Here is a 24065-nt window from a genome sequence, read left to right on the forward strand (position 1 = left end):
AGGCCCAGAGGAGGGGCTGGCCGAGCAGCCTGGACTGGGTGTGGACCTGGAGCCCCAGAGGTGGTCACTGGCTTGACAAGTTCCTCAGGCATCCAGTGGGACACTCAGACCCACTTGGCCCCCTGGGAGGAGAGAGGAGGCCTTTGGTGAGAGGGGCAGGGCGGAGGTGGCAGCCACCTAGACTGGGCACAGACGGCCCTCGGGAGTGACAGGCTACTGCTCATGTGACCCAGTGCCTTGGGGACTCCTCAGCTGTCCCAGCCACGCCATCTCCGGAGAGGTGTGCCCCTCTGGACAAGATGCACCTTCTCACCCCTGGTCCGAGTCTGAGATGGAAATGATTAGCTGTGGATCCAGTGGGGTACCTACACCATCTATGAAGAAACCAAGGCCTGGAGGGGGGAAGGCAGGGCCCAGGCAGGTCTGGAACTACTAGTTCATGCATAAACAGAACAAGAGAATACCTAGCATGCTAGGACTTAAAGATCATGTCTCTACTGTCCTCTGCTATTATAAATACATTTCTTTGAATTTTGAAGGCATTGGGGTCTTTCTTCCAAATTATCTGGTTTAAGAGCAAGTATCCAGGAGGACTAGTGACAGCCACCAGGGGGCCTGGAAAGGGCCAAGGAGATGGAGGCAGCTAGGTGCCCCAGGACGTGTGTGTGTGTGTGGGAGGGGTGGCCCACCACCTGTCCAGTCATATAACCTACCAGCTGCTCCCAACATTACAGGCAGGGGCTGGGTCTTGTGAATCTCCCTTTCCCCCATCTACCCAGGCCAGCTCACAGAAGACTCTGATTAAATGCTGGTTGACTGAAGGGGGCAAAAGGCATGGCTTCCCTAAGGAGTTTTGCTTTTCCTCTGGGCCCAGGACTGTGCAGACCGTAAAGCAGGGACACGGCCTTTCTTAGAGATTCCGCCAAGGCCCTTCCCTCCTTCCTTGTACAGACCCAGCCCAGGCTCCGTGACTGCATAAGAAACCTATAGACATAGAAGGGGGAACTCAACTAGGGAGAAGGGTGGTTGACTTGTCCTCAGGGGTTCCAGCATGGGGGACAGAGAGGGACAAGGGCAAAGATGACCCACCAGTGAAGGATTTCAGGCAATAGGGAGTGGGGTGGCTAACTGAGGCTAGGGGCCCTTCCCAATGCTCCTTTAAGCAAGTTAACTAGGCAACTACCCATCTGCAGTTGTGAGGGCACACTGCCCTCAGCCACCACCAGGGGCAGCACGGAGCTCGGCCTGCCCCACGTTGGTGCAGATGCTCCAGGTACCTCTGGGGGGCGTTGCAGGCTCAGCGTTCCCGCTGGGTGGGCACCCGCTGTCGCTGAGTCTAGTGTGTTAGCATTTCCCTGATGAGGGCATCAGAGTCACTGCAGGAAAGGCATTGACCATCTGCCCAAGGGGATTGCCATCCCAGGGCCCACAAGGCACCACGAGTCAGCAGGTGACCACAGGAAGGGGGACTCCCACAAAGAGAACAGCCTGTGCAGGGGCCCTGGAAGTGGGACTTGCCCTGGACACAAGGATTTGCCCTCGGGGCAGGAAGTACCTTTCAAGGACAAAACAGGCTTGGAGGCAGCCAAGTGCTTTTCTCAGGTGAGAGCAGGTGATGGCCCCAGGGCCATGGACTCTGTGCAGAACACTTAAAAAATAAATGTCTAAGGGGCTTCCCTGGTGACGCAGTGGTTGAGAGTCCGCCTGCCGATGCAGGGGACGCGGGTTCGTGCCCCGGTCCGGGAAGATCCCACGTGCCGCGGAGCGGCTGGGCCCGTGAGCCATGGCCGCTGGGCCTGCGCGTCCGGAGCCTGTGCTCCGCTATGGGAGAGGCCACAACAGTGAGAGGCCCGCGTACCGCAAAAAAAAAAAAAAAAAAAAAAAAAAAGTGTCTAAGCCCTATTGCTGGAGCCCCTAAGGAAAGAGCCCTCTACATAGCATCCTTTTTTTTTTTTTTCAAAGCATCCGTTTGACCTTCCATCGCTCTAGGAGGTCATAACTTCCCCAAGCTCACAGCTTAGAGTCTAGACAGAGGCAGGTCTTTCCCTTGGCTGCCTGATTCCAGAGAAGAGGGGGTGGAAGCTGCGTGGAGGGGGTCAGGGTGGGGCTGGGTGGTCCCTGGAAAGACTGGACAAGAATTGCAGTACCTGCACCTCTTCCACCTCCTGTAGGGAACCTAGTCGGGGGCCATGGGAGCCCAGACAAAGAGTGAGGAGCAATCCTGCAGCTGGTGGGGAGATTCCGGCCCCCACTCCAGAAAGTCCCTCAGAGAAATTCTAGCTCAGCATTTCAATTTTTTTTTTTTTTTAAGCTGCTGACATTTCTTCAAATGAAATCTTCTGCTCAGCTTGGAGCTGCCGAAGTGTGTGTGTACTGGGAGCGGAGGAAGCCCTTCTTCCCACCCTCAGGAAGCCCCAAGAGGCAACTCAAATCCCTCCCCAGAAGTGTCCAAACACCACAGGCCCAGGCCAACCACACCCATCTTCCCGATGAGGAGCCCATGGCTTATTAGCGAAGGGCAGCGCTGTGCTCTCAGACTCTAGGGACGGAAACGGCCCCTTCCCAGGGGTCCCGCCTGAACGGTTCACTGCAGGCAAGCCCCTGGCCCCGGGAAGGCACGGGGGGGATCCGGATCACCTCCTGTAGGCCACTGAGCGTGGTCACCTGCACGTCCACAGGTGTGATGCCAAGTGTGTGGGGGGGGGGGGGTCGGAGATCAGCAGGGGGCCCACTGCCCGTGGTCCTCTGAGGCCCCTCAGCACTGAGGCTGAGGCTGCAAGAAGCCAGTGCAGATCCAGGACAGGGGTGCCTCTTGTGCCCCCCCGGGGGCGCCTGCAGACAGGGCGCTCAGCCCTGAGCCCTCGTCTGCCACCAGCCCCTGTGCCACTGTGCAAAGGAGTAAAGTGAGGTGAGCCCAGCGTGATCTGCCAGGGTTGCTGGTGAGTGGGTGAAGAACAGGAGGGGACCAGGCCCTCAGCTGATCTGAGCCCAAGGCAGATGCCAGCTCCCTGACCCTGAGTGGAGGGGAACTCGGAAAGCCACCATCCACCACTACCCCCTCGCCCCACCAAGGCCCTGATGGCCCAAGGATCTGAACTCCAGCTCCAAAATTCATGCAAATTCAATACTCTACTCCATGATGTATCTGGGTTTGTTTTTATATAAAAATAACCTTTTTCCCTAAATTTTTGCGCTAGGAAAACATGCCATGCTCACCGTGTGGCTTTATATACCATGCCCCCAGGCCTGGTCCCGTGGGGTCTAGAGCCATGGCCTGAGGGTTGTGGAGCAGGCGGGGAGGGGGCCCAGGACGGCGGGCTGGGTCCTCAGGCTGAGGCAGGGCAAGGTGGGGGCGGGGGGGGGGGGAGCCCGTCTGGGTGGCGCTGGGGCCCTGGGTGCTGCTGCCTTCACTGGTGGAGGTAGGCTTCCAGCCACATGTTGCCAGACTTCTTCAGGGACCTGGGAGGAGGGGGGCAGGAAGAGGTAAGGGACTCAAGTGCAAATATTAACCCCCTCCCCCCACGATGATGAGTGTGAGTAGAGATGTCCCCGTTCCCCGGTGAGTCCCTGTCCCCTGGGGCAGGCCGCTGGGTGGGGCTGGAGGGGAGGATTGGGAGAGGAGGCTACACTCTCATTAACTGGAGCGGGACCTAGGCCTTGAGTCGGGAGGAGGGCAGCCAAGGCCAAGTCCAGGCAGAAACCAGGGTGGGCCTGTCTCTCCTTCACCCAGCTCTCTCTGTTGCTTCCTCCTGCTGAGCCCCGCGACCCAGAGATTTGTAAGGCTTGGAATCTGCCCACCAGGAGCCTGACGTCAGGCAGAGGAACCAGAAACATCAAGAACTTGCTAGGAAACCCTGTGCCAGGTGTCCTAAAGGGGCCGTGCCAAGTGGCAGGGGCCCCAAGGATTGGGCTGGGGAGGGCCATGAAGGAGAAGTAGGCGGGACTTCCCTGGTGGCGCAGTGGTTAAGAATCCGCCTGCCAATGCAGGGGACATGGGTTTGAGCCCTGGTCCAGGCAGATCCCACATGCCGCGAGCAACTAAGCCAGTGTGCCATAACTACTGAGCCTGCGCTCTAGAGCCCGCAAGCCATGACTACTGAAGACCACGCACCTAGAGCCCGTGATCACAACAACAGAAGCCACCACAATGAGAAGCCCGCACACTGCAACGAAGAGTAGCCCCCGCTCACCGCAACTAGAGGAAGCCCATGTGCAGCAACAAAGACCCAACACAGCCAAAAATTAATGAATTAAATTTTTTAAAAATGGAGAAGTAGGTGTTCCAACACCAGTATAGAAGGAAGGGCATCCAAGTAAAGGGAACAGCATGTGCTAAGGCACAGAGGTGGAAGAGCTCTGGCTGAGAATCCGGCCTCTGTTCCCCACTGCCAAGGCTACCATCAGGGCCAAGCCATGTCATCCCTGGACAGCTGCAGGAACCCCCACTCTGCTCTTTCTGCCCCATCAATACATTCCCACAGTCAGAGCACCTTTCCAAAACCGCGCCCCTCCTCCCCTCAGCAACTCTTCCACACCCCTAGCACACTCCTGCCTCAGGGCCTTTGCACGGCTATTCCCTTGCCTCAAATCTTCTTCCCCTAGACGTCTCCGTGGCCAGTCCTCTCCCCTCCTCCCCGTCTTGCTCACACATTGCCTTCTTAATACCACCCACCGTGCCACCCCACTAAAAATTGCAACCCTGACTGGCATCACCCAGTCCCTCTCCTGCCCCCACCCTCAGGTTTTGTGGTTTTGTTCTGGTTTTTGCTGAAGCACTTCTCCCCTTCTCACATTTTCTGTAATTTACTTATTTTAACTGCCTTTTTTTCTGTTTCCCCCTCTCGCATGTCAGCTCCAGGAAGGCAGGGATGTCAGCCTGTTTTGCTCACTGATGTATCTGTAGCACCAAGGACAGGGCCTGGGCCTATGGTAGGTGCTCCCTAAACCCTGGCTACGTGGGCGGACACTGGGAAGGGAGGTCACGGGCTGAGGGCAGAAAGGCTGATCGGAAAGGCCTTGGATGCCAGCTTCTACAGAGGAGCCCACGTGAGCTCAGAGAGCCAGGTGGGTGCTCAGGACAGGGCTGAGCAGGCCGAGGGTGGGCAGGGGCCCCCAGGGAGCCACCGTGAGCAGAGAACCCTTACCCGATGATGTCCACCAGGGCGGTGAGGAAGGGCTTCACCTCGTAGCTGAGGCCGTGCTTGGCGCACAGGGCCTTGACCAGCGGGGCCACCCTGCGGTAGTTGTGCCTTGGCATCGTGGGGAAGAGGCTGGGGGTGGGGAGAGCGTGTGCTGGCAGCCCCGCCCACCCATCACCCCCCGGGCCCCGCTCACCACCTCTCCCGGGCCCTCCAGGAAATCCAGGGCTCACGTCTCGGCCTCCCTGGGGGAAGACTGGACAGAGAGGCTCAGGCCTCACTCCCACCCCCGTGGGCCCCCGGGGCCCGCGCTCACTGGTGCTCGATCTGGAAGTTGAGGTGTCCGCTGAACCAGTCAAGGAAGAGAGAGGGCTCCACGTTGCAGGTGGCTGCCAGCTGCCAGGAGCGGGCGGGGCACAAGTGAGGGGGCTGGCACGGAGCCCGCCCCCGTGGCAGCCCCATCAGCGCCCCCATGCCTCTCCGCCGGGACCCCACCCCCACCCCCAGGATGGCCCCCGCCTCTGCTGCCCACCTGAGAGCTGGCCCAGTCCCGGTGCTTCTCGTGGCCGATCTCCTTGGGGATGTGGTTCATCTGTGTGATCCACACGAACCAGTGGCTCTCCAGGACCCTGTGAGGGGAGGCTCAGGCACTACCCCATGTCCAGCTGGCCACTCAGACCTGGGCCTCCGCTTCCCCATCTGTACTACGGGGTTGCGGCAACCCCTCCCCGCTAGTGTTTAAAGCAGCTGAGTGGTGCAGGGGCCATTGCCAGGCTGAACCAGAGTTGCCCTACTCAAGATGGGGGACACCCCCGGGGGCCGCTTGTGAGCCAGGCCGCCTCCCTGAGGCCTGCCACCCCCAGGATCTTGCCACTCCGCAACCCAGGGAGACAGCAGTGTCCCCATTCTGCACATGGGGACATGGAGGGCTGTGGTCAGGGGCCCCTGCCGCCTGTGTGTGGGCTCCCCACACCCCGCCATGCCAAACCTGGCCATACCTGACGGCCACAAAGAGGAACAGCGCCCCAGGAACACCGTAGAAGGGAATGTAGGACAAGAGGAAGCGGGCGTAGAAGCTGGCAGCCCAGAGCAAGTCCTGTAGAGGAGGGAGGAGGAGGGCAGAGGCCTCGAGGCAGCCGGGAAGGGGAGCTGGGTCGTCCACCTTCGGCTTGATGTGCCTCACGTGCCTCGGACGGGCACGTCACCGCCCCTCTCTGGGCCTGGGTGTCTCAGCCAAGTAAGTGGGTAGGATCCTTACCCTGCCAGCCTCAGAGGGCTGACCACGGAGGTGAAGGTGCTGTGCAGGGGTGCGGGCTGAGGGAAGCCTTGCCCGGGACGACAAATGCCTGGCAGAAGGGGCCCAGTGGATCCCTAGTCCCAGGGAGGACACCCCACCGTGAGAGACCCACAGCGCGCCCCGTGCATACGCCCCCCTCTCCCCCTGCAGCCACACACAGGCGCACACGCACTCCCCCTGCGCGGGTGCACACGCCTACCGCACCATCACAAGCACACCTGTTTGCGTGGGTTGAGAGGGGCTGCCCCCTGACGCCCCACCTCCTGCCACCACAGCTGTGCGCCCAGGGGAGCCGGGCAGGGCCCCCACTCACCGTCCACTGCATGCACACCAGCATGTACGCCAGGTTTTCCACCTCGAAGTTCACCAGGGTGAGCAGCGGCGGGCCGACTGCAAGGAGGGGCGAGGGGCGTGAGAGGGCTCAGGGGCGGGGCGGGGCGCAGGGATGGGGGCGGGGCGTGAGGGCTCAGGGGCGGGGCGGGGCGCAGGGATGGGGGAGGGGCGCTGTTCCTCCGGGAACGCCAGCGGCGCTTGGTGCCGGTCCCATCCTGCTGGGATGAGCCCGCATCACCCACAAGGCCTGGTCCTCGCTCATTCCCTCCGTGTCTGCGCCTCTCCAGGCTGCTGCTCGCCCGGCCGCCTCCTGTGCCTCTTCAGCAGGTCGGCAGCAGCCTTACACATCCGCGCGCCCTTTAATCCTCACCTTGTTGCCCCAACGACTGCCCTAGAGCTCTGGATCGCCCTGAGGTGAGGGTAGGAAGGAACTCTGAAAGCTCCAGGTAAGGCTGTGGTTGCTCCCTTCTGCCGGAAGGTACCCCAGGCAGAGGGAAGGGCTGGGGCAAAGGCCTGGCGATGCTGCAGGCTCGGGCGACCAGAGAGAGGCCGGGAGAGACCTGGAGGTGCCGTGCTGAGGAGGCTGGAAGCCGTCAGGTGGACCGTGCAGGCCCCAGCATGGCCCCCACCCCCAGGGGGACAAGCGGACACTCACTCAGGAAGAAGTACAGGTGCTGATGGTTGTAGGGTAAGTATCTGCGCTTCTTCTTGCCGTACTGTGGGGACAGGCCGCCGTTGGGGAGGGTGGCTCTCCAGGCCCCCCTTGTCCCAGTCAGGGTCAGGGGGCCGGCCGGGAACCAGGGGCCAAGGCAGCTCTGGATTCTAGCCAACTGGGAAAGGGGGAAGGGGTACCCCCAGAGCAGGGGCTCAGCCTGGAACTACTGTCGGGGGCTGGGTCAGGGGCTGGGCCACAGCAGGGGGTTCACGGACTACCAGTTCCCCTGTGCCGCAGGCCCAGCCCGAGCGTGTCCCCCATGCACCTCGACGGATGACTCCCCCAGAAGGAAGACGGGCGCCACGGTCACATCCGGGTCCTTGTGGAAGATGTTGGGCTTGGCGTGGTGCTGGAAGTGGCGGAAGTTCCACCAGTGGGCAGAGAAGCCCTGCAGGGGAGGGGGCTCTCAGGAGTGGGGCCAGGCCGTGCCCCCCTCTCCATGGCAACCACACACTTGCGCAGACCCAGTGTGGCCCCCCCAACGAAGCCCCGAGCTGCCCACCACCCGCCCACAGCCTCACCTTCAGCTGCCCCATCACAAACTGCTGGGCCACATGGTTCCACCGGGACTTCCTGAAGATGGAGGTGTGGCCCAGGTCATGCTGCAGACACCAGCTCTGGGCCTGGGGAGACGCAGGGTCAGGAGCCGAGGCAGGGAGCCGCCTGGGGCCCAGCCCTGGGCCCCGGCCAGCCCTCCCAGCTCGCAAGGCACCCCCAAAGCTGGCACTCCACTCTAGAGCCTAGTAGGCCAGTTTCCTCAGGAGGTCCAGGGGCTGCGGGTCTGTCATGGAGCTGTAGGCGGCAGCCGTCCAGCTCTCAGCCGTGGGCTCCCTCTGGGCTTATTGAGTAAAGAGCTTCCTTCGCATATGTAAACTGCAGCTTGACCCACAGGTACACACTCATGGGACTGGCCATTCATTCATTCATTCAGCAGATATGTCCTGAGTGTCCATGTGTGCCAGGCCCTGTGTCTGTTGGTCAGTTTAGGTGGCTGCAAGATAGTGCTGGGGTCACCTGGGAGACGGCCAGGATGAGGGCAGCGAGGGAGCTGGGCAGCCAGCCGGGGCCCAGGAGGTAGATGATGAGCCAGGCGAGCAGCTCCATGGCCAGGATGTGGCCCAGCAGGAAAGCGAAGAAGGTGGGCTTGGCCTCAAACAGCTTCATGTCCTCGACCGCCTGGCGCAGGGCTCGGAAGTCCTCGATCAGCTGGGCCTGCCACAGCGGGACGGCTGGTCAGCCGAGGAAGCGAGGGAGGCCCCAGGCGTCCCTGGAAACCTCCCAGCAGCCACTCCTCCCGGTGTCAGACCCAGTGGGTCTGTGGCCGAAGGGGATGGAGGGACAAGAGTGCCCAGCCTGGGGTGTGAGCTGGGCTGCTGGCTGGCGGCAGAGGCTCCTCCTCCACCCACAAAAGGTGTGGGGTACCTGAGAAGCAGGGAAAACCCCGAGAGTGCAGCTCATCAAAATCCTTGTCATAGATGGGGATGCAGGGCCCAGAGCAGGGAAGGGGCTTGCCTGGGGTACCCCAGCAAACGCTGGCGCAGGTGTCCCCACAGGTCTGCCTACCCCTGTCTGCCCAGGAAGGGATGGCAGACCCAGCCTTGGCCCCAGGGCCCCTTGGGATAATTCGAATGAAGCTGCCACTGGCAATGCCCTCCAGCCCCTCCAGCCCCCGACTCGGGGCTTAGCCTCCACCAGGGACCTGCTCACATTCTGGGGTCCATCCTGGCTGGGCTCCTCCGGGGCCAGCTCTCCAATCAGCAGGGGCTGCAGGAACTTGCGCACAAAATTGAGGTCCTGGTGGAAGGCGTGGAAGGCATCCTGAAGGAGAGTAGACAGTCAGGTGGACAGACAGACCGCTGGAGTAGCACCCAGAGGCAGCAGGCAGAGACAAGGTGGAAGGGCTGTTGACGGAAGGGCAGAGCAGACAGACAGACAGACAGACAGGCAGGCAGGCAGGCAGGCAGGCAGCTGGTTTTTCAGCAGCCACAGAAATAGGACCACATGGGTCAGCCTTGCCTGTGAGCCCTCCCTGGTCCTCCCCAGGCCTTGGGGGCCCCAACGGACATCCCTCGCCGGACAGTCTCCAGCTGTTTCACGCCACCATGGGGCCCTTCCCCAAATTTGGTTGGGTATTTTAAAATCTGGATTTACAGGGGACTTCCCTGGTGGTCCAGTGGGTAAGACTCTGTGCTCCCAATGCAGGGGGCCCGGGATCGATCCCTGGTTGGAGGAACTAGATCCCACATGCATGGCGCAACTAAGAGCCCGTGTGCCGCAACTAAGACCCGGCGCAGCCACAATAAATAAATATATTTTTTTAAAGTCTGGATTGGGACTTCCCTGGTGGCGCAGTGCTTAAGAATCCGCCTGCCAATGCAGGGGACACAGGTTCGAGCCCTGGTCTGGGAAGATCCCACGTGCCACGGAGCAACTAAGCCCGTGCACCACAACTACTGAGCCTGCGCTCTAGAGCCAACAAACCACAACTGCTGAAGCCCGCACACCTAGAGCCTGTGCTCCGCAACAAGAGAAGCCACCGCGGTGAGAAGCCCACGCACCTCAACGAAGAGGAGCCCCCACTCACCGCAACTAGAGAAAGCCCGGGTGCAGCAACAAAGACCCAACGCAGCCAAAAATTAATTAATTAATTAACTAATTAAAAAAAAAAAATCAGGATTCACAGAAAGTTCTCCCTGGAAGACTCTGATTCCTTTCCTGAAAGGGTCTGACTTTTCTAAAAAGATCACTGGAAAGCTTTCTTGAAATCATATGCTTTTCTCCTGGGTCACAAACGTCAGATTAATCAGCTTTCACAAACACAGGCAGTGGGTAAAATGTGGGTGAGGAAACTTGTAACTGACGACCACTGGGCCACCGGGAGAAAAAAAATCAGTCGAGGACCCCATAGCCCAAGGATGCTCAGTTAAACTCATTTGATTTTAAAAGCAGGAGTGGAAAATATAAGATTTTTAAACAGTAAGTTAAATAAACAATCGAACATTCCTGTGATTCTCTGTAATGGGGGCGGGGTGCAAAGCAGGAGAAGGGGTTGGAGGAAGAGAGCGACCCCAGGAAAGATACGGGCTGTGGAAAGGGACCGGTCAGGAAGTGACCCCACCTCTAGCACGGCAGTTCTGAAGTGTGAGTAAACTTGAACTTCACGCTTGGGGCTCACTCAGTCTTCCTGATCTAGCCCTGGTGTCATTGGCTCACTGTTGTTCACAGCTCTTCAACCAATTTTTATCTTTGCGCTTTCAGAGTCTCTCTCTGAGGAAGCCAACCCCCAGCCGGCCAGCAGCCTGAACTGTGGAAGCAGTGCCTGGAGTAGTGGCGGGTCCCCTTGGGCCGGGGAAGGTGACTGCTGGCTGCTAATGAGCCTAGCAGTGCCTGGTGGGTGTTAAAACAGCAGGGTCCCTGTACTCAGTTCAGCACATCCCACACTGTCCCATCCCCGGGGACAGAAACACCTCAGGCCCCCCTCCAGCTCCCATCTAAAGGCCACCCCTGTGGGATTCACCCAAGGGGTCCCCTTTCTTGCTGCCTGCTCTCTTACTGGCCCAGGGCAGTCTGAGGACCCGGGGGCCCAGAGGATGTAGCTTCTGGGATAACCTAGGCCCTTGGGAAGACTGACTTGGGGCCCCTCCCTGGAGCTCATAACAGGGGAAGGGCTTGGATAGGTACAGACCTCACCCTCACCAGGCAAGAGCCTTGATGGAGAGGCAGCACCCCTGGGGGGGCGAGGGGCGGCTGGCCCCATAGGAAGCTGCCAGGGCGCTGGCCTACTGGGGAGCAGGACACGTGGCACTGGCAGGGGAGCTAAGAGGAAGGCCGCTCCTGTGCTTGGTTGACCCCGCTTACCGTGACCTTGAGCGAGTCTGTTCTCCTGCCTGGAACTAGGCAAATCCAGGGGGCAAATCAAAGGGGCGCGCCCCCAGGGCCTTTCGGGCTCTGGACTATAGAGCATTAAGGGTTTTATTCTTTTTAATGATAGCCAAACACACATAAAATTGACCACCGTCACCATTTTGAAGTGTCCAGTTCAGTGGCATTAAGTGTACCCACACTGTCGGACAACCATCACCGCCATCCACCTCCCAACCTTTTTCATCTTCCCCAATTGAAACTCTGTCCGCATGAAACCCTAGCTCTCACCGCTTCCACCTCCCCCAGCCTCTGGAAACCGTGCTGCTTTCTGTCTCTATGAATTGACTCGTAGAAACTTCCTTGGCGGTCCAGTGGTTAAGACTCTGCGCTTCCACTGCAGCAGGCACGGGGGTTCCACCCCTGGTCAGGGCACTAAGACCCCACCTGCTTTGAGGTGCGGCCAAGAGAAAAAGAATTGACTCGTAGAAGAGGAGACATACAGTATTTGTCCTTTTGCGACTGACTTGTCACTTAGCATAATGTCTTCAGGGTTCATCCATGTGTGGCATGTCAGAATTTCCTTCCTTTTTAAGGCTGAACGAGCGTTGACTCTGATTACCTCTCGTTTTCTTTGAAACCCCCCTGGTGGCACACAGAGCCCGCATGCACACAGAGGCACACGGCCTGCTCACAAAGAGTGTGACACCAGAGGTGCACACGTGTCACGGAAGTGCAGTGCCTTAAGGATGAGCCTCCACGCGTGTGGACGCCACCACCGACCCACCAAGGCTCCCAGACACGCTTGGGAATACGCGCACAGGCGAGGCCGCAGAACACCCAGACAGACACAGCCTGGCATACACACAAGCTCACAGAGCAGATGTGTGTACTGTGGCTACGGCCCCAGGCTTTCCTCTCTCCCAGCCCCGCTCTCTCACGATCTCTGTGTCTGTTCTGGGGCCACCCTGGCGCCTGGCAGACCCCAGATGCTCCAGGGCCATGCTGAGGAGCTGTGGGAGCAGCTCTCCCTCCCCAACTCCTTCCCCTTGGTCTTGATTCACCCAAGCCAGGCCTGGAAATGCCCCGAGGGAGGACAGAGCCAGGCTTGCCCGAGGGACCCCCAGCCAGGCATGTCCTTTGCACTGAGGAGGGAAGGTGTGAGCCCCCTCAGGTCCGGGCAGGGACATCCCAGAGTTCGTGGACAAGCCTTCAGCTGGTGGGTGGGAATCTGCCGGGCTGTGGCAGGTCCTCGGATAGCAGTTCGGGTTCCTGGGGCTGGGTGGGCACTGCTGACCCTACGCTTCTTGTGGTCTAAGTGCCAACAAGGTGGGTCCCTGGCCGCAGACCAAAACCTCAGCAAAGAGCTTTTTCTGGAACATTGGCGGGGGCCATGTGACTCAGTCCTCTTTGGCCTCTGCTTAAGGATTCAGGAGCTGGGCAGAAGACTCAGAGATGTTGAGCCACTTACCCAAGGTCACACAGCTCCATTTGATGGAGGTTGGACCGGAACTTGGTCTGACTGTAAAACTGTGCTTGTGGCCACTCGGCAGTAGCCCCAGGGTGGCCACTCCTGGTCAGAGGGGAGGCAGTGGGTCTCCTAGGTGGGGGGAAGGGGCCCTCATCATGAGCCTGGTCACCATCCCGAGTAGCCAAGGATCTGGCTGCTCTGAGACCAGGCTGTGGGGGTCAGGATTGTGGTCCTGGTGTTTCTGGGGCTGCACTGAGCAAGTTTCAGTGTACTGAAACATCAGGGCCCCACCCCTGATGTGCCTGGAAACGTCCTCCCAGGGGCATAGATGCAAACTCTGTGACCCTCCCCCATGGGGGTGGCAATTGAGGCCTCTCACTAGTTCTTGGAACAGAGTTGGGTGAAACTTTTAGAATTAAAACCATGTCTCTAAAGATAAGCTGCGGTTGGTAGGGACAGGCCCTTGTTCACAGCGGTGGCCTCAGAGCCCTGCACGGAGCAGAGGCAGGATGGCAGGTGTAAATAAGTGGACAAGGAGCTCACAAGCCAGGGGTCTGACCTATTTTGCCTGTGAGGGAACAGAGGCTCTGGCCCGCCCAGGTCAGAGTTTGTAGTGGTAGAGCTGGATTCGAATCCAGGTCTATCTTCTGTGATATCCCTGCTCTCCCAGGACACAGCTACCACCCAGCCTCGCTTCGGTCCCTGGAAGCCTCAGAGTGGCTCCTGCCCTGCCCCCAGCCCCGCCTTGGACTCCAGGTAGCAGCTGGTTAAGAGTGGGAGTGGGGAGACTCGGGAGCCAGCCTGCAGGGGATGGAATCTGAGCCGCCACTTAGGAGCCGAGCCCTGGAGCCACAGACAAGGTCGCACCCCCTCTCCATCCTATATTTTGTCAGTAAATCAGGAACCACAAATACCCATCTCGTGCAGCTGCTGGGAGGACTGAGTCAGTGCAGGCAGAGCACACTTAGAAGGGGCCTGGCGTCCAGTGACATTCAGGCCCGCAGGCCTGAGGCAGGAGGGTAGAGGTGCGCCCTGCTGGTCCTGTCCTGGCCAGCCTGAAGCTAGGAAACAGGAGGGGCTGGCAGCCTCCTTCCACCCCAGAGATAAGGTAGGGGCAGGGAGCATTTCTGGTCACTTCTCCAAAGAATCTGGAATGTTCCAGATCAGGAAGGGGGTAGAGCAGGGAAGGAAGCAGGGCTGCTGGGGACTCAGGTGGGTCTGGGTCTGCTCCTCTTAACCTCGGCTCAGGAGGCAGCAGTGGGTTGTGAGGATGGGGGGGTGGACACACCCAGGAATTTCTTCTTCCCTCCCTCCCTCTCCTGGGTGGGAAGGTAAAGCAGGATCTCACGCCCAGGTCAGATGCTCCTTCCCATCCTCTCCTTGGGTCTCCTCACAGGAGGCCAATGGGGAGGCACTATCAGTATCCCCATTTTATAGATGAGGAAACTGAGGCCAAAGGGCACACAGCCCTGAACATGAGCATCAACTCCCCCTGGAGCAGCAGAGCCCAGCTCAAGGACAGATGTCCTCAGGAAATTGCCCCTGCGCCCCCAGCACCCCTGGTGTCGCTGGTGACAGGTGTGGTGGTGGTGGGGGGGTTCCTCCATCCAGCACCCTTGGCCTCACAGGTGTCACTGACCCAGAGGTGGCCTGAAGTGGCCAGGCCCTCTGGCCCCGGGTCCTCTCTCCACCACTGGGCCCTGGCTCTTTCCCGCTGCTGTTTCCCGAGAAACCCATGGCTGCTGCTTGGGCATCCTTGGGAGGAAATGCAGAGGGACTGCCAGGGTGCTTAGGATACTAGCATCCCCACCCCTGCTCCTCAAGTTCCTGCCCAGCACCATATGATCCGACGCCTCCCCCAGGGCAATGCCATCCCCCTCTCACCCCACCAGGGGCCTGGGTGGGTGGGGACATTGCAGAAAACACCCACAGAGCCCAGAGAGGTCACACTTCACGGGCAGCGGCCCTTAGGCGGCTTTCAAGGCAGCTGGTGTGGTAAGCGGAAGCAGAGTACGGCCTCCTTGGCTCTGGAGCCAGGTCGTCTGAGTTCCTGGCCAGCCCCTGTCTCCCGCCCCAACCTCGCTCCCGAGCCTCAGATCTGTCTAGACCCGCCCCTCCCCAACTCCCAGACACAAACCCCACCCTCCAAGCCCAAGGACAAAGGCCCTGCCCTTTGAGGGTTCCAAGAAGGTCCCTTCAAATCACCCATATTCAACCTCAGTCTCCTCATCTGCAAAGTGGGCTAATGCTAGGACTACCTCTGAAGTTTGTTTTCTCAAGACCACACCGAGCTAAATCCTAACGGTTCCCGTTGGTGTGCCTGAGCCCACAGCATCACCTGCCCCCTGCCCTGGACATACCTGCACGCCAGGGCCCAGGTGAATGGCCACCTCTTCCAAGTGGCCTCCCCTGGGGAGGGCAGGTCCCCACCATCTCTTCTCTTAATGCCTCCCCCTTCTCCTAGGAGGCTCTGCCTGCCCCCTCCTCATTAGGGATCTGTTTAAATGTATATCACATTCCCCTGGCTTCTTCCCTGCTCTGTCCTTCACACTCCCCTTAGAATAAAACAAAAGTCTTGCTTCCCCGGCTACCTCTGGACCACACCACTGCCTGCCCTTCTCCTCACTGCTGTGCTCCAGCCACGCTGATAGCTGATAGCCTTGCTGTTCCTTAAATGCACGGAGTACAGTCCCACCTCTGAGCCTTTGCCCTAGCTGGTCCCTCTGCCAAGGAACATCCTCCCAGCAGAATTTTTTTTTTTTTTGCGCAGCATGTGGATTCTTAGTTCGCTGACCAGGGATCGAACCCGTGCCCCCTGCAGCGGAAAAGCTTAAAGCGGAGTCCTAACCACCAGACTGCCAGGGAAGTCCCTCCTAGCACACTTTTTGTTCACAGCTGTATCTTCAGAGGTTAGAACGGGGTTTGGCACGTAGGATATGCTCGTTGCGTATCTGCTGTTGGATTTAATGACTTGATAATTGAAGAAGGAAAGAATGAATGAAATAAACAGCTAAGTGGCAGTGGAGCAGGTGGTTAAGAGCATGGGCTGTGGATTCAAATCCCAGACCCATCATTTAATTTCAAGTCACTTTGCCTCTCTGAGTCTGTTTTCTCATCTGTAAAATGGAAATAGCAGTAACAGTACCTGTCCCCATAGAGGTATCGTGAGGATTCAAAGAGGGAGAATCTATAAATCAAGCACTGAATTCGGAGCCTGGCACATAGTAGGTGCTCAGCGCCCAGCCCTGGTAAACTCATGACCAGCAGCGGCTGGGCCTCACCCCTCCGTGGCTGGCTCCACTAGTCTCAGGCCGCCTATGACTCTTAGACAAACCTGGCCAAAGGCCCAGAGCACTCTCCCCAGGGTACCCGGCTTTGTATCCCAGGATGGCCACAGACTGACTTCACGGCACAGGAACTCTGGGCATTTCCTGGCAGGAAGGCTTTTGTGGCGTGAACAGGAGAACAGCTGATGGGCAGCGGGGGCTGCTAAAAGGTGGCTGCGGGAACAGAGCCCGGCAAGATGGCCGCCCCACCCCCACCTGTGTTCCAGGGCCGCCGGGGATGGCGAGCCTGGGCTCTGGGCTGGACCACACAGGGCATCGGGGTGATGTGATCCCTGCTCAGCCCTGTGGGCCCACCACAGACAAAGACTGGGGTCCCCCAACCCCAGCCTCCTCACAGCCCCTTTGGCCTGAACAGACCAGGTATTTCTGGCAACTCCAGCCCAGTGTTTGGGGCCTCGGGGAAGCTAAGAGATGGCCTAGCATCATGTCCTGTTACAGCCGTGAATGAACCAGACAAGGTCACCAAGCAAAGAGGTGGCTATGCCATGGCTGCCCACTGCACTCTACAGTCTGCAGGGCACACTCACACTTATCAGCTGGCAACATACGCTGACCGGGAACAAGTACATGGCAGCTCCGGGGCCACGGAGTTGAGAAGGCACAGAGTCCCACCCTCAGCCGGCTCACTGTCTGGCCCAGCTGTCCCCACTTTACAGATGAGGAAACTGAGGTTCAGAGGAGTGACATGCCCGGCTCCAGGTCCCTCAGAGCCTCCAACGGCAGAGCCGGGACCTGGCCCCAGGGAACGGACAGAGTGTTTTAATGGAAATGGGAAAACAGACCTTACTGGTGATGAATCAGTGAGAAAACTGTCATGGGGAGGGGGGGGCGGGTCTCAGGGTCTAGAGCTAAATGGGGTTCCCACACGGGAGGGCCCCCAGCACAGACCTGGGCACCAAGCAGGAAAAAACGATTCGTAAATATTCTCCATCGTCTTCCTCTGGTCAGCCTCCATCCAGTCCGACAGGTCAGAGGTTGAAAAAAGGCCAGAGTAGCCACCCCCCAGCATCCTGGAGGGGTGGTCAGGGCTCAGCCAGGCTGAGGGGGGAGGGGCTGTGGCACCTCATACCCCCCACGCCCCGGCAGCAACGCACACACGTATAACCACGCACACAAACACATGCCTCGTTCGCACATGTACAGGCCTAACGACGGTCACACGCTCCCTGGCCCGCAGTCAGCTCCAACTCCATGGCCACCACCGGGCCGCTCAGCACCTCCCACAAGGCTTTCTTGATCAGCTTCTAGAGTTTCAGGAGGTTTCTGACCCTAACCTCTCAGCTTCCTGGGGAGGTGAGGCAGAGACACTCTTTCCCCTAAAAGAGTCCCGGGAAGGTCGCCCAAGCCACGGGAGAAGGCAGCGGGCAGAGCGCGCAGATGTTTCTGGCAACAGGGGCACTGACCCTCCCGTGACGGGACGCAATCGCTTTTGTTATCTAAAGTTCCGTCAGTCAGGGATTCATCCCCTGGAATCTTGAAGACCTTCCTGGTACCCGGCGTGACCAGCCTAGAATTTTGGATGGTCAAGGACAGAGTGTCATGGCCCCAAGTCCTATTGTCCAGATGGGGGACTGTGGGAAAAGGGGCTGGTGAGGAGTCTCATCCTGATGCTGCTCTGCCAGATGGTCCCACTGGACAGGCCACATTCCTCCTTGACCAAAACATGTCTGAACATGGCTGCAAAGGGGAAGCTGGGGTCCACAGGGGCCAGCCTGTTCCTGGGGTGAATGTGCTTCCCAAAGAGGCCCACCCAGCCTGACTAGCAAAATTCTCCCACATGCAGCTGTTAGCCCAGGAGAGGTGAGTCACGGCTCCTCAGAACCATTTACAGCAGCTCTTGGGAAAGCCACAGACCTCTAGGCCTCGCTCAAGTTTTGCTGCCCAGCCTCCAGCCTCTGATGGCACAACCTTGCCAGCCCCTGGGGAACCCGCCCTACCTCTGGCATACAGCAAGCGCTCGCTCAGCATGAGGAGCCTGGTCTGGGAGAGCCAGCACTGAGAGGAGGAACCTCAGGGCATCAGGGAGCCCCCTCACCAAGGGCCAGCGCTTTCCGCCACGACACACCCACCTCTGAGAGCCCCTTCCTCCTGCACAGATCTGCTCCAGCCCGGCCCTGGTCCACTGCCGGGCGTCTGGGTCCTCCATGCTGACGTGGTCTCCCTACTCCACATCAGGCCCCGGCTAGTGCATCCCAACTCTGGGTCCCCGGCCGGGAGGTCAAAGGTCAGCGAGAGTAGGAAGGATGCTAAGGCCCCGCCGGAGGAGCAGGGCACGGTGCCCACGAGCAGGCCCCAGCGAGCGCTGGGCTCTACCCCGCCAGCGGTGGGCGGCCTTACCGTGGCGTCCTCGGCGCCGTGGTGGCCGATGAGGCGGCTGCCCCCCGGGTGCCGCTGTGCCCAGCGGCTGATGTCGTAGACGCGACGCTCGATGACCAGCCACTTGTCGCCTGGCAGGTTGTGCGGGCGGATCTGCTCCCAGCGGAAGGTGGGCAGCGGCGGCCCCAGCTGCGCAGGTCCCCCTCCGGGCTCCCCGACGCCGCCCATGGCTGCGTGCAAAAGTCCTCGCGAAGCCGGGACCTCGCCGAGCGAGACCCCTTGAGGAGCGAGGCCGCGTTCAAAGACCTCCTCCGCCGCCACCCGCTGCTCCGCGACCCCGCCCTGCCGCTGCGGCCGCCGTACGAGCGTGCGCCGGCCTGTCTGCCGGCAACTTTTCACTCCCTTATAATCGCGCTGACAGCGCTCGCCTCGCCCCTCCCCGCACCCCGGCCCCTGCCGCCGCCCCGTGGCCGCCCCAATCCCGGCGCAGCGCCTTGGCCCCCATTGGCTGCGCCGCGCTCCGGCAGGGCTGGCGGGGAGGGCCGTGTCGAGGCTGGCGCGCCCCGCCCGCGGGGCTCCGAGGCCACCACACCCTGGCCTGCGGGGGGCACCGTCCGCAGCCAGCCTAGCGCACGGCAGGGCGGGGGCGGGGGCGGGGCGGGGCCGGAGGGACGGAAAGCCCGCAGCCGGCGTTCGCCGCGCCCTCGGGGGTCCGGTCCGCGCCCAGTGGGGCCCAGAACAAGAGTCTGCGAAGAATGGGCTTCCCGCTGCGCCTCCTAGAACGTTAAACGCTGAGCGCTCAGAGGTGGGGACACTACCTAGGGGTGACCGTAAACAGCTCTCAAACCATGGGTCCCCAGAATCGGCTCAGCGAGGCCCCTCCATCGGGGCTGAGGTTACTGGCCTGACCGCCGTACCCCCCGCCCACCCCCGGACCATCTATGGAAGTCGGTGGTCTTCCTGCCTTTGGGAGCTGCAGGGTCGGTGATGCCTCGGGACGGCCATTGGGGTAGAAGGGGAGCAGGGAGGGGCACCAGAGTGGGGAGTGGGGTGCTGTCATTCAAGGGTGTGTCATTCAAGGATGTGGTTGCTCTACTGGCTGGCTTGCTCGGTAAGGTACCCTTGCCTATTTTTTACTTAAATTCCTTCTGAGAGTGTAGGTTGCTCCCCTACACTTTGTAGTTTTTTTGAGGCAAAGGTACGTGTTCCTGAAAGTTAAGAATTCACACCTAACGCCGAATGAAATCAGGCTAAGGTTATGCTACAGGGCAGGAAGTGTCAAACTTGAGTGCACGTCAGAATCATCAGAGGGCCTGTCAAGACACTGACTGCTGGGCTCATCCCCAGAGTGGGACTCAGCAGGTCTGCTGTGGGGGCAGAGAATTGTGTTTTAACAAGTCCCCAGGTGATGCTGATGTGGTGAGGCAGATGTCTTGGTTTGGGAAACACACTTTGAGAAACCTAAGTACAGTTCTCTGATGTGCTAAAATTTTATTTTCGTTTAACACTTTGTAGGAAATCATTGTCACGAGTATTTGTGGGACAGGTTGGGCAGGATCCAGAGGAGGGCTTGAGGGGTCGTGTGTGTTCTCCTTGGTACCAGGAGCATCTGCATTCGGTTGCCAGGACAACCAGTAAGGCCTTGTCACCAGCACAGCCGTGGCGGCCTGGTCTGAGCGCTCTCCACTGAGGCATCCTCGAACCCCCTCCCTGAGCATGTGTGGGGATCGAGGAATGTGGTTGGCAGCTAAGGCTGGAAGTGACGGCAGATGCCCCTGCCCCCACCACGTTCACACATGGGCACAAGGATGGAGGAGGCGTGGCCCTCACCCTGTCTTCAGCAGCCATCAGTGGTCAGTTGCTGACACCTGACCCGTTCCCTGGGCCCCAGCCTGGTGTCGGCTCATGTGAGGTAGTGGGGAATCGAGTGGGTTAGAACCTTCACTTGCCCCAGCTGCCCCCAGAGAGATGAGGCAGATGAAGGCCCTCATAGGATCTCCTTCGAGGTAAAGCAAGGACAGGGCTCAGGGCCAGGCCATTGCCTCCAGCTACTTCATCCCAACGGGGGAGACAGACGGCTGAACCCTCCTGTCACCTGGAGTTGAGTGGCTAAAAGCCCGAACTATGTCTCCTCCCCAGAGCCCAACCAGCAGCTTCCCACGTTTCTCCGCAGGCCTTAGGGACTTCCATAGCCTCCCTCTCTGGGCTTCAAACCAGTGGGGCTGGCAACTTTCCTGGAGTCAGGGGCCCTGGGGATACTAGGGATTCCATTGTCTCCAAACCCCAATCAGGGCAGAGAGGCCCCTCAGGCTACTTGGAAAGAGAGAGGGACTACTTGACATTCCTGAGCTGCCAAGGGGCCACTGTCAGGGCTTTGGGTTTAGGCAGGGGGAGGGGGAAGTATCCAAAGGGCAAGGGAGAGTCTGGCCAGCTGGAGCATTTTTGGGGGGGGGCACATGAGGTTTGAAGAGAGCCCCTGTCCCAGCCCCTGCTGGGCTTCTCCACGAGCTGCTACACAGCCTCTTGGACACACTGAAGTCTCCACACCCCTACGGTGCCACCAGCCACTGTCCTGGGGCCAAATGATGTTAGTGTAGGCCGCGTAGGGGCGACGGTGGCCCAGTCGGGCAAATTTCTGAAAAACTCTGGGCCTAATAGAAAGAGCAGTCACAAAGCCCAGGGGTTTGTTCTCCAGCAGACACGCAAAGTGGACCCAAGTCAGAGCTTTGCAATTTGGCTTTGAGTTAAAGCTCACCACTTTTTGAGCTTGGTTATTAGGCCCTAGACACAACTCCTCAGTGAAGAGTTATTATTCATTATTCAAGAGCTCTAGCAGCCATGAAAGACTCTCCCTGCAGGCATCACTATGATGGTACAGTAGCGCTCCTTAGAATTCCCCGTAGTAAAAAAAAAAAAAAAAAAAAAAGAGGCTGTGTACAAATGGCCAATGGGCACATGAAAAGATGCTCAACATCACTAATCTCAGAGAAATGCAAATCAAACAGTGAAGGGGGCTTCCCTGGTGGCTAAGAATGGTGGTTAAGCATCCGCCTTTCAATGCAGGGGACACGGGTTCGAGCCCTGGTCTAGGAGGATCCCACGTGCCATGGAGCAACTAAGCCTGTGCGCCACAACTACTGAGCCTGTGCTCTAGACCCCACGCGCTACAACTACTGAGGCCCGTGTGCCTAGAGCTCGTGCTACGCAACAAGAGAAGCCACCGCAATGATAATAAGCCCGTGCACCGCAACGAAGAGTAGCCCCCGCTCGCCGCAACTAGAGAAAGCCCGCGCGCGACAACGGAGACACAGCACAGCCAAAAATACATTAATTAATTTAAAAAACAAAACAAAACAAAAAACTACAATGAGGTACCACCTCACACCAGTCAGAATGGCCATGATTAAAAAGTCTACAAAAAAAAAAAAAATCTACAAATAAACGCTGGAGAGGGTGTGGAGAAAAGGGAACACTCCTACACTGTTGGTGGGAATGTAAGTTGGTGCAGCCACTGTGGAAAACAGTATGGAGATTCCTCAGAAAACTAAAAATAGAATTACCATATGATCCAGCAATCCCACTCCTGGGCATATATCCAGAAAAAACTATAATTTTAAAAGATACATGTGGGACTTCCCTGGTGGTGCAGTGGTTAAGAATCTGCCTGCCAATGCAGGGGATGCAGGTTCGAGCCCTGGTCCAGGAAGATCCCACATGCAGTGGAGCATTGAAGCCTGTGTGCCACAACTACTGACCCCGTGCTCTGGAGCCCGTGAGCCACAACTACTGAAGCCCACGCGCTTAGAGCCTGTGCTCCGCAACAAGGGAAGCCACTGCAATAAGAAGCCCGTGAACCACAATGAAGAGTAGCCCCTGCTCACCGCAACTAGAGAAAGCCCGCACACAGCAACAAAGACCCAAAGCAGCCAAAAATAAATAAAATAAAATAAGTAAATTTATAAAAATAAATAAATAAATAAATAGTAGGGACCGTGGTTTTTTTTCTTTTTTTTTTTTTCTTTTTTTTTTTTTTTTTTTGCGGTACGCGGGCCTCTCACTGTTGTGGCCTCTCCTGTTGCGGGGCACAGGCTCCGGACGCGCAGGCTCAGCGGCCATGGCTCACGGGCCCAGCCGCTCTGCGGCATGTGGGATCCTCCCGGACTGGGGCACGAACCCGTGTCCCCTGCATCGGCAGGTGAACTCTCAACCACTGTGCCATCAGGGAAGCCCGGGACTGTGTTTTATACAAAAGAAAAAAAAAAAGATACATGCACCCCTATGTTCATAGCAGCACTATTCACAATAGCCAAGACATGGAAACAACCTAAATATCCACTGGCAGATGAATGGATAAAGAAGATGTGGTACATATATACAATGGAATACTACTTAGCCATAGAAAAGAACAAAATACTGCCATTTGCAGCAACATGGATGCAACTAGCAATTATCATGCTATGTGAAGTAAGAAAGACAAAAACAAATACCATATGATATCACTTATATGTGGAATCTAAAATATGACACAAATGAACCTACCTACAAAACAGAAACAAAGTCAGGGACATAGAGAATAGATTGGTGGTTGCCGAGGGGTGGGAGAGGGTAGGAGTGGAAAAGTCTGGGATTAGTAGATGCAAACTGGTATATATAGAATGCATAAACAACAGTAGGATAAGGTCCTACTGTATAGCACAGAGAACTATTGAATATATTCAATATCCTGTGATAAACCATAATGGAAAAGAATATGAACAAGAATGTGTATATATGTAAAAATGAGTCACTTTGCTGTACAGCAGTAATTAACACAACATTGGAATTCAACTATACTTCAATTTTAAAAAACAATAAGATATCACACAGCCATTAGGATGGCTATTATCAAAAAACACCAGTGAAACAAGTGTTGGCAAGGATATGGAGATATTGGAACCCTTGTACACTATTGGTGGCATTGTAAAATGGTACATCTGCTATGGAAGACAGTATGAAGTTTCCTCAGAAAATTAAAAATAGAACTACTATATGGGGGCTTCCCTGCTGGCGCGGTGGTTAAGAATCCGCCTGCCAATGCAGGAGACATGGGTTTGAGCCCTGGTCAGGGAAGATCCCACATGCCACGGAGCAACTAAGCCCGTGCGCCACAACTACTAAGCCTGCGCTCTAGAGCCCGCGGGCCACAACTACTGAAGCCCGCGCGCCTAGAGCCCGTGTTCCACAAGAGAAGCCACCAGGATGAGAAGCCCGCACACCGCAACGAAGAGTAGCCGCCACTCGCCGCAACTAGAGAAAAGCCTGCATACAGCAACGAAGACCCAATGCAGCCACAGTAAATAAATAAATAATAATAAATTTTTAAAAAAAGAACTACTATATCATCCAGCAATCCCACCTCTAAATAACCAAAAGAAGTGAAAGCAATGTCTCAAACAGATATCTGTACTTCCACGTTCATAGCAGCATTATTCACAATAGCCAAGAGGTAGAAGCATCCCAAATGTCCTTCAACAGAGGGTGGATACACAAAATGTGGTCTGTGACTACAGTGGAATATTATTCAGCGTTAAAAAGGAAGGAAATCCTG

General features: G+C 57.8%; 2 protein-coding genes across 6 annotated transcripts in view; one reads left to right on the top strand and one right to left on the bottom strand.

Moving 5' to 3' along the window:
* The window catches only part of FADS2 (fatty acid desaturase 2), a 47544-nt gene extending 37763 nt beyond the window's left edge, over positions 1–9781 (top strand). Inside the window, exons 13-15 of one of the 4 annotated variants that reach the window (XR_010841271.1) lie at positions 4853–4929; positions 7247–7456; positions 7721–9781. Coding sequence is in view for 3 of the 4 variants with exons in the window: in XM_067037458.1 (XP_066893559.1) it covers positions 4853–4892 (40 nt within the window). In the remaining variant the exon portion in view is untranslated. Of the gene's footprint in view, positions 1–4852; positions 4930–6710; positions 6798–7055; positions 7137–7246; positions 7457–7720 lie in introns of those variants that run through there. The other 3 variants (XM_067037458.1, XM_067037459.1, XM_067037457.1) reach the window with 3 other exon arrangements.
* FADS3 (fatty acid desaturase 3) lies at positions 3141–18933 on the bottom strand. 2 transcript variants are annotated; one of them, XM_059069654.2, is made up of 12 exons: positions 18500–18933; positions 9191–9301; positions 8498–8695; positions 8005–8106; positions 7749–7871; positions 7424–7484; positions 6749–6825; positions 6137–6234; positions 5671–5767; positions 5455–5534; positions 5145–5270; positions 3141–3459 (listed from the first exon to the last, which is right to left on the bottom strand). In XM_059069654.2, the coding sequence occupies exons 1-12, from the start codon at positions 18704–18706 to the stop codon at positions 3408–3410; spliced, it is 1332 nt and encodes a 443-aa protein (XP_058925637.1). In that variant the 5' UTR covers positions 18707–18933; the 3' UTR covers positions 3141–3407. The 2 variants fall into 2 exon arrangements, with proteins under 2 accessions (XP_058925637.1, XP_066893564.1); XM_067037463.1 differs by lacking the exons at positions 3141–3459; positions 5145–5270 and adding an exon at positions 5298–5394 and having other exon boundaries at positions 18500–18903.
* Positions 18934–24065: the final 5132 nt, after the last annotated feature.

The sequence above is a fragment of the Kogia breviceps genome, chromosome 7 (genome assembly GCF_026419965.1).
Source record: "Kogia breviceps isolate mKogBre1 chromosome 7, mKogBre1 haplotype 1, whole genome shotgun sequence".
Taxonomy (NCBI): domain Eukaryota; kingdom Metazoa; phylum Chordata; class Mammalia; order Artiodactyla; family Physeteridae; genus Kogia; species Kogia breviceps.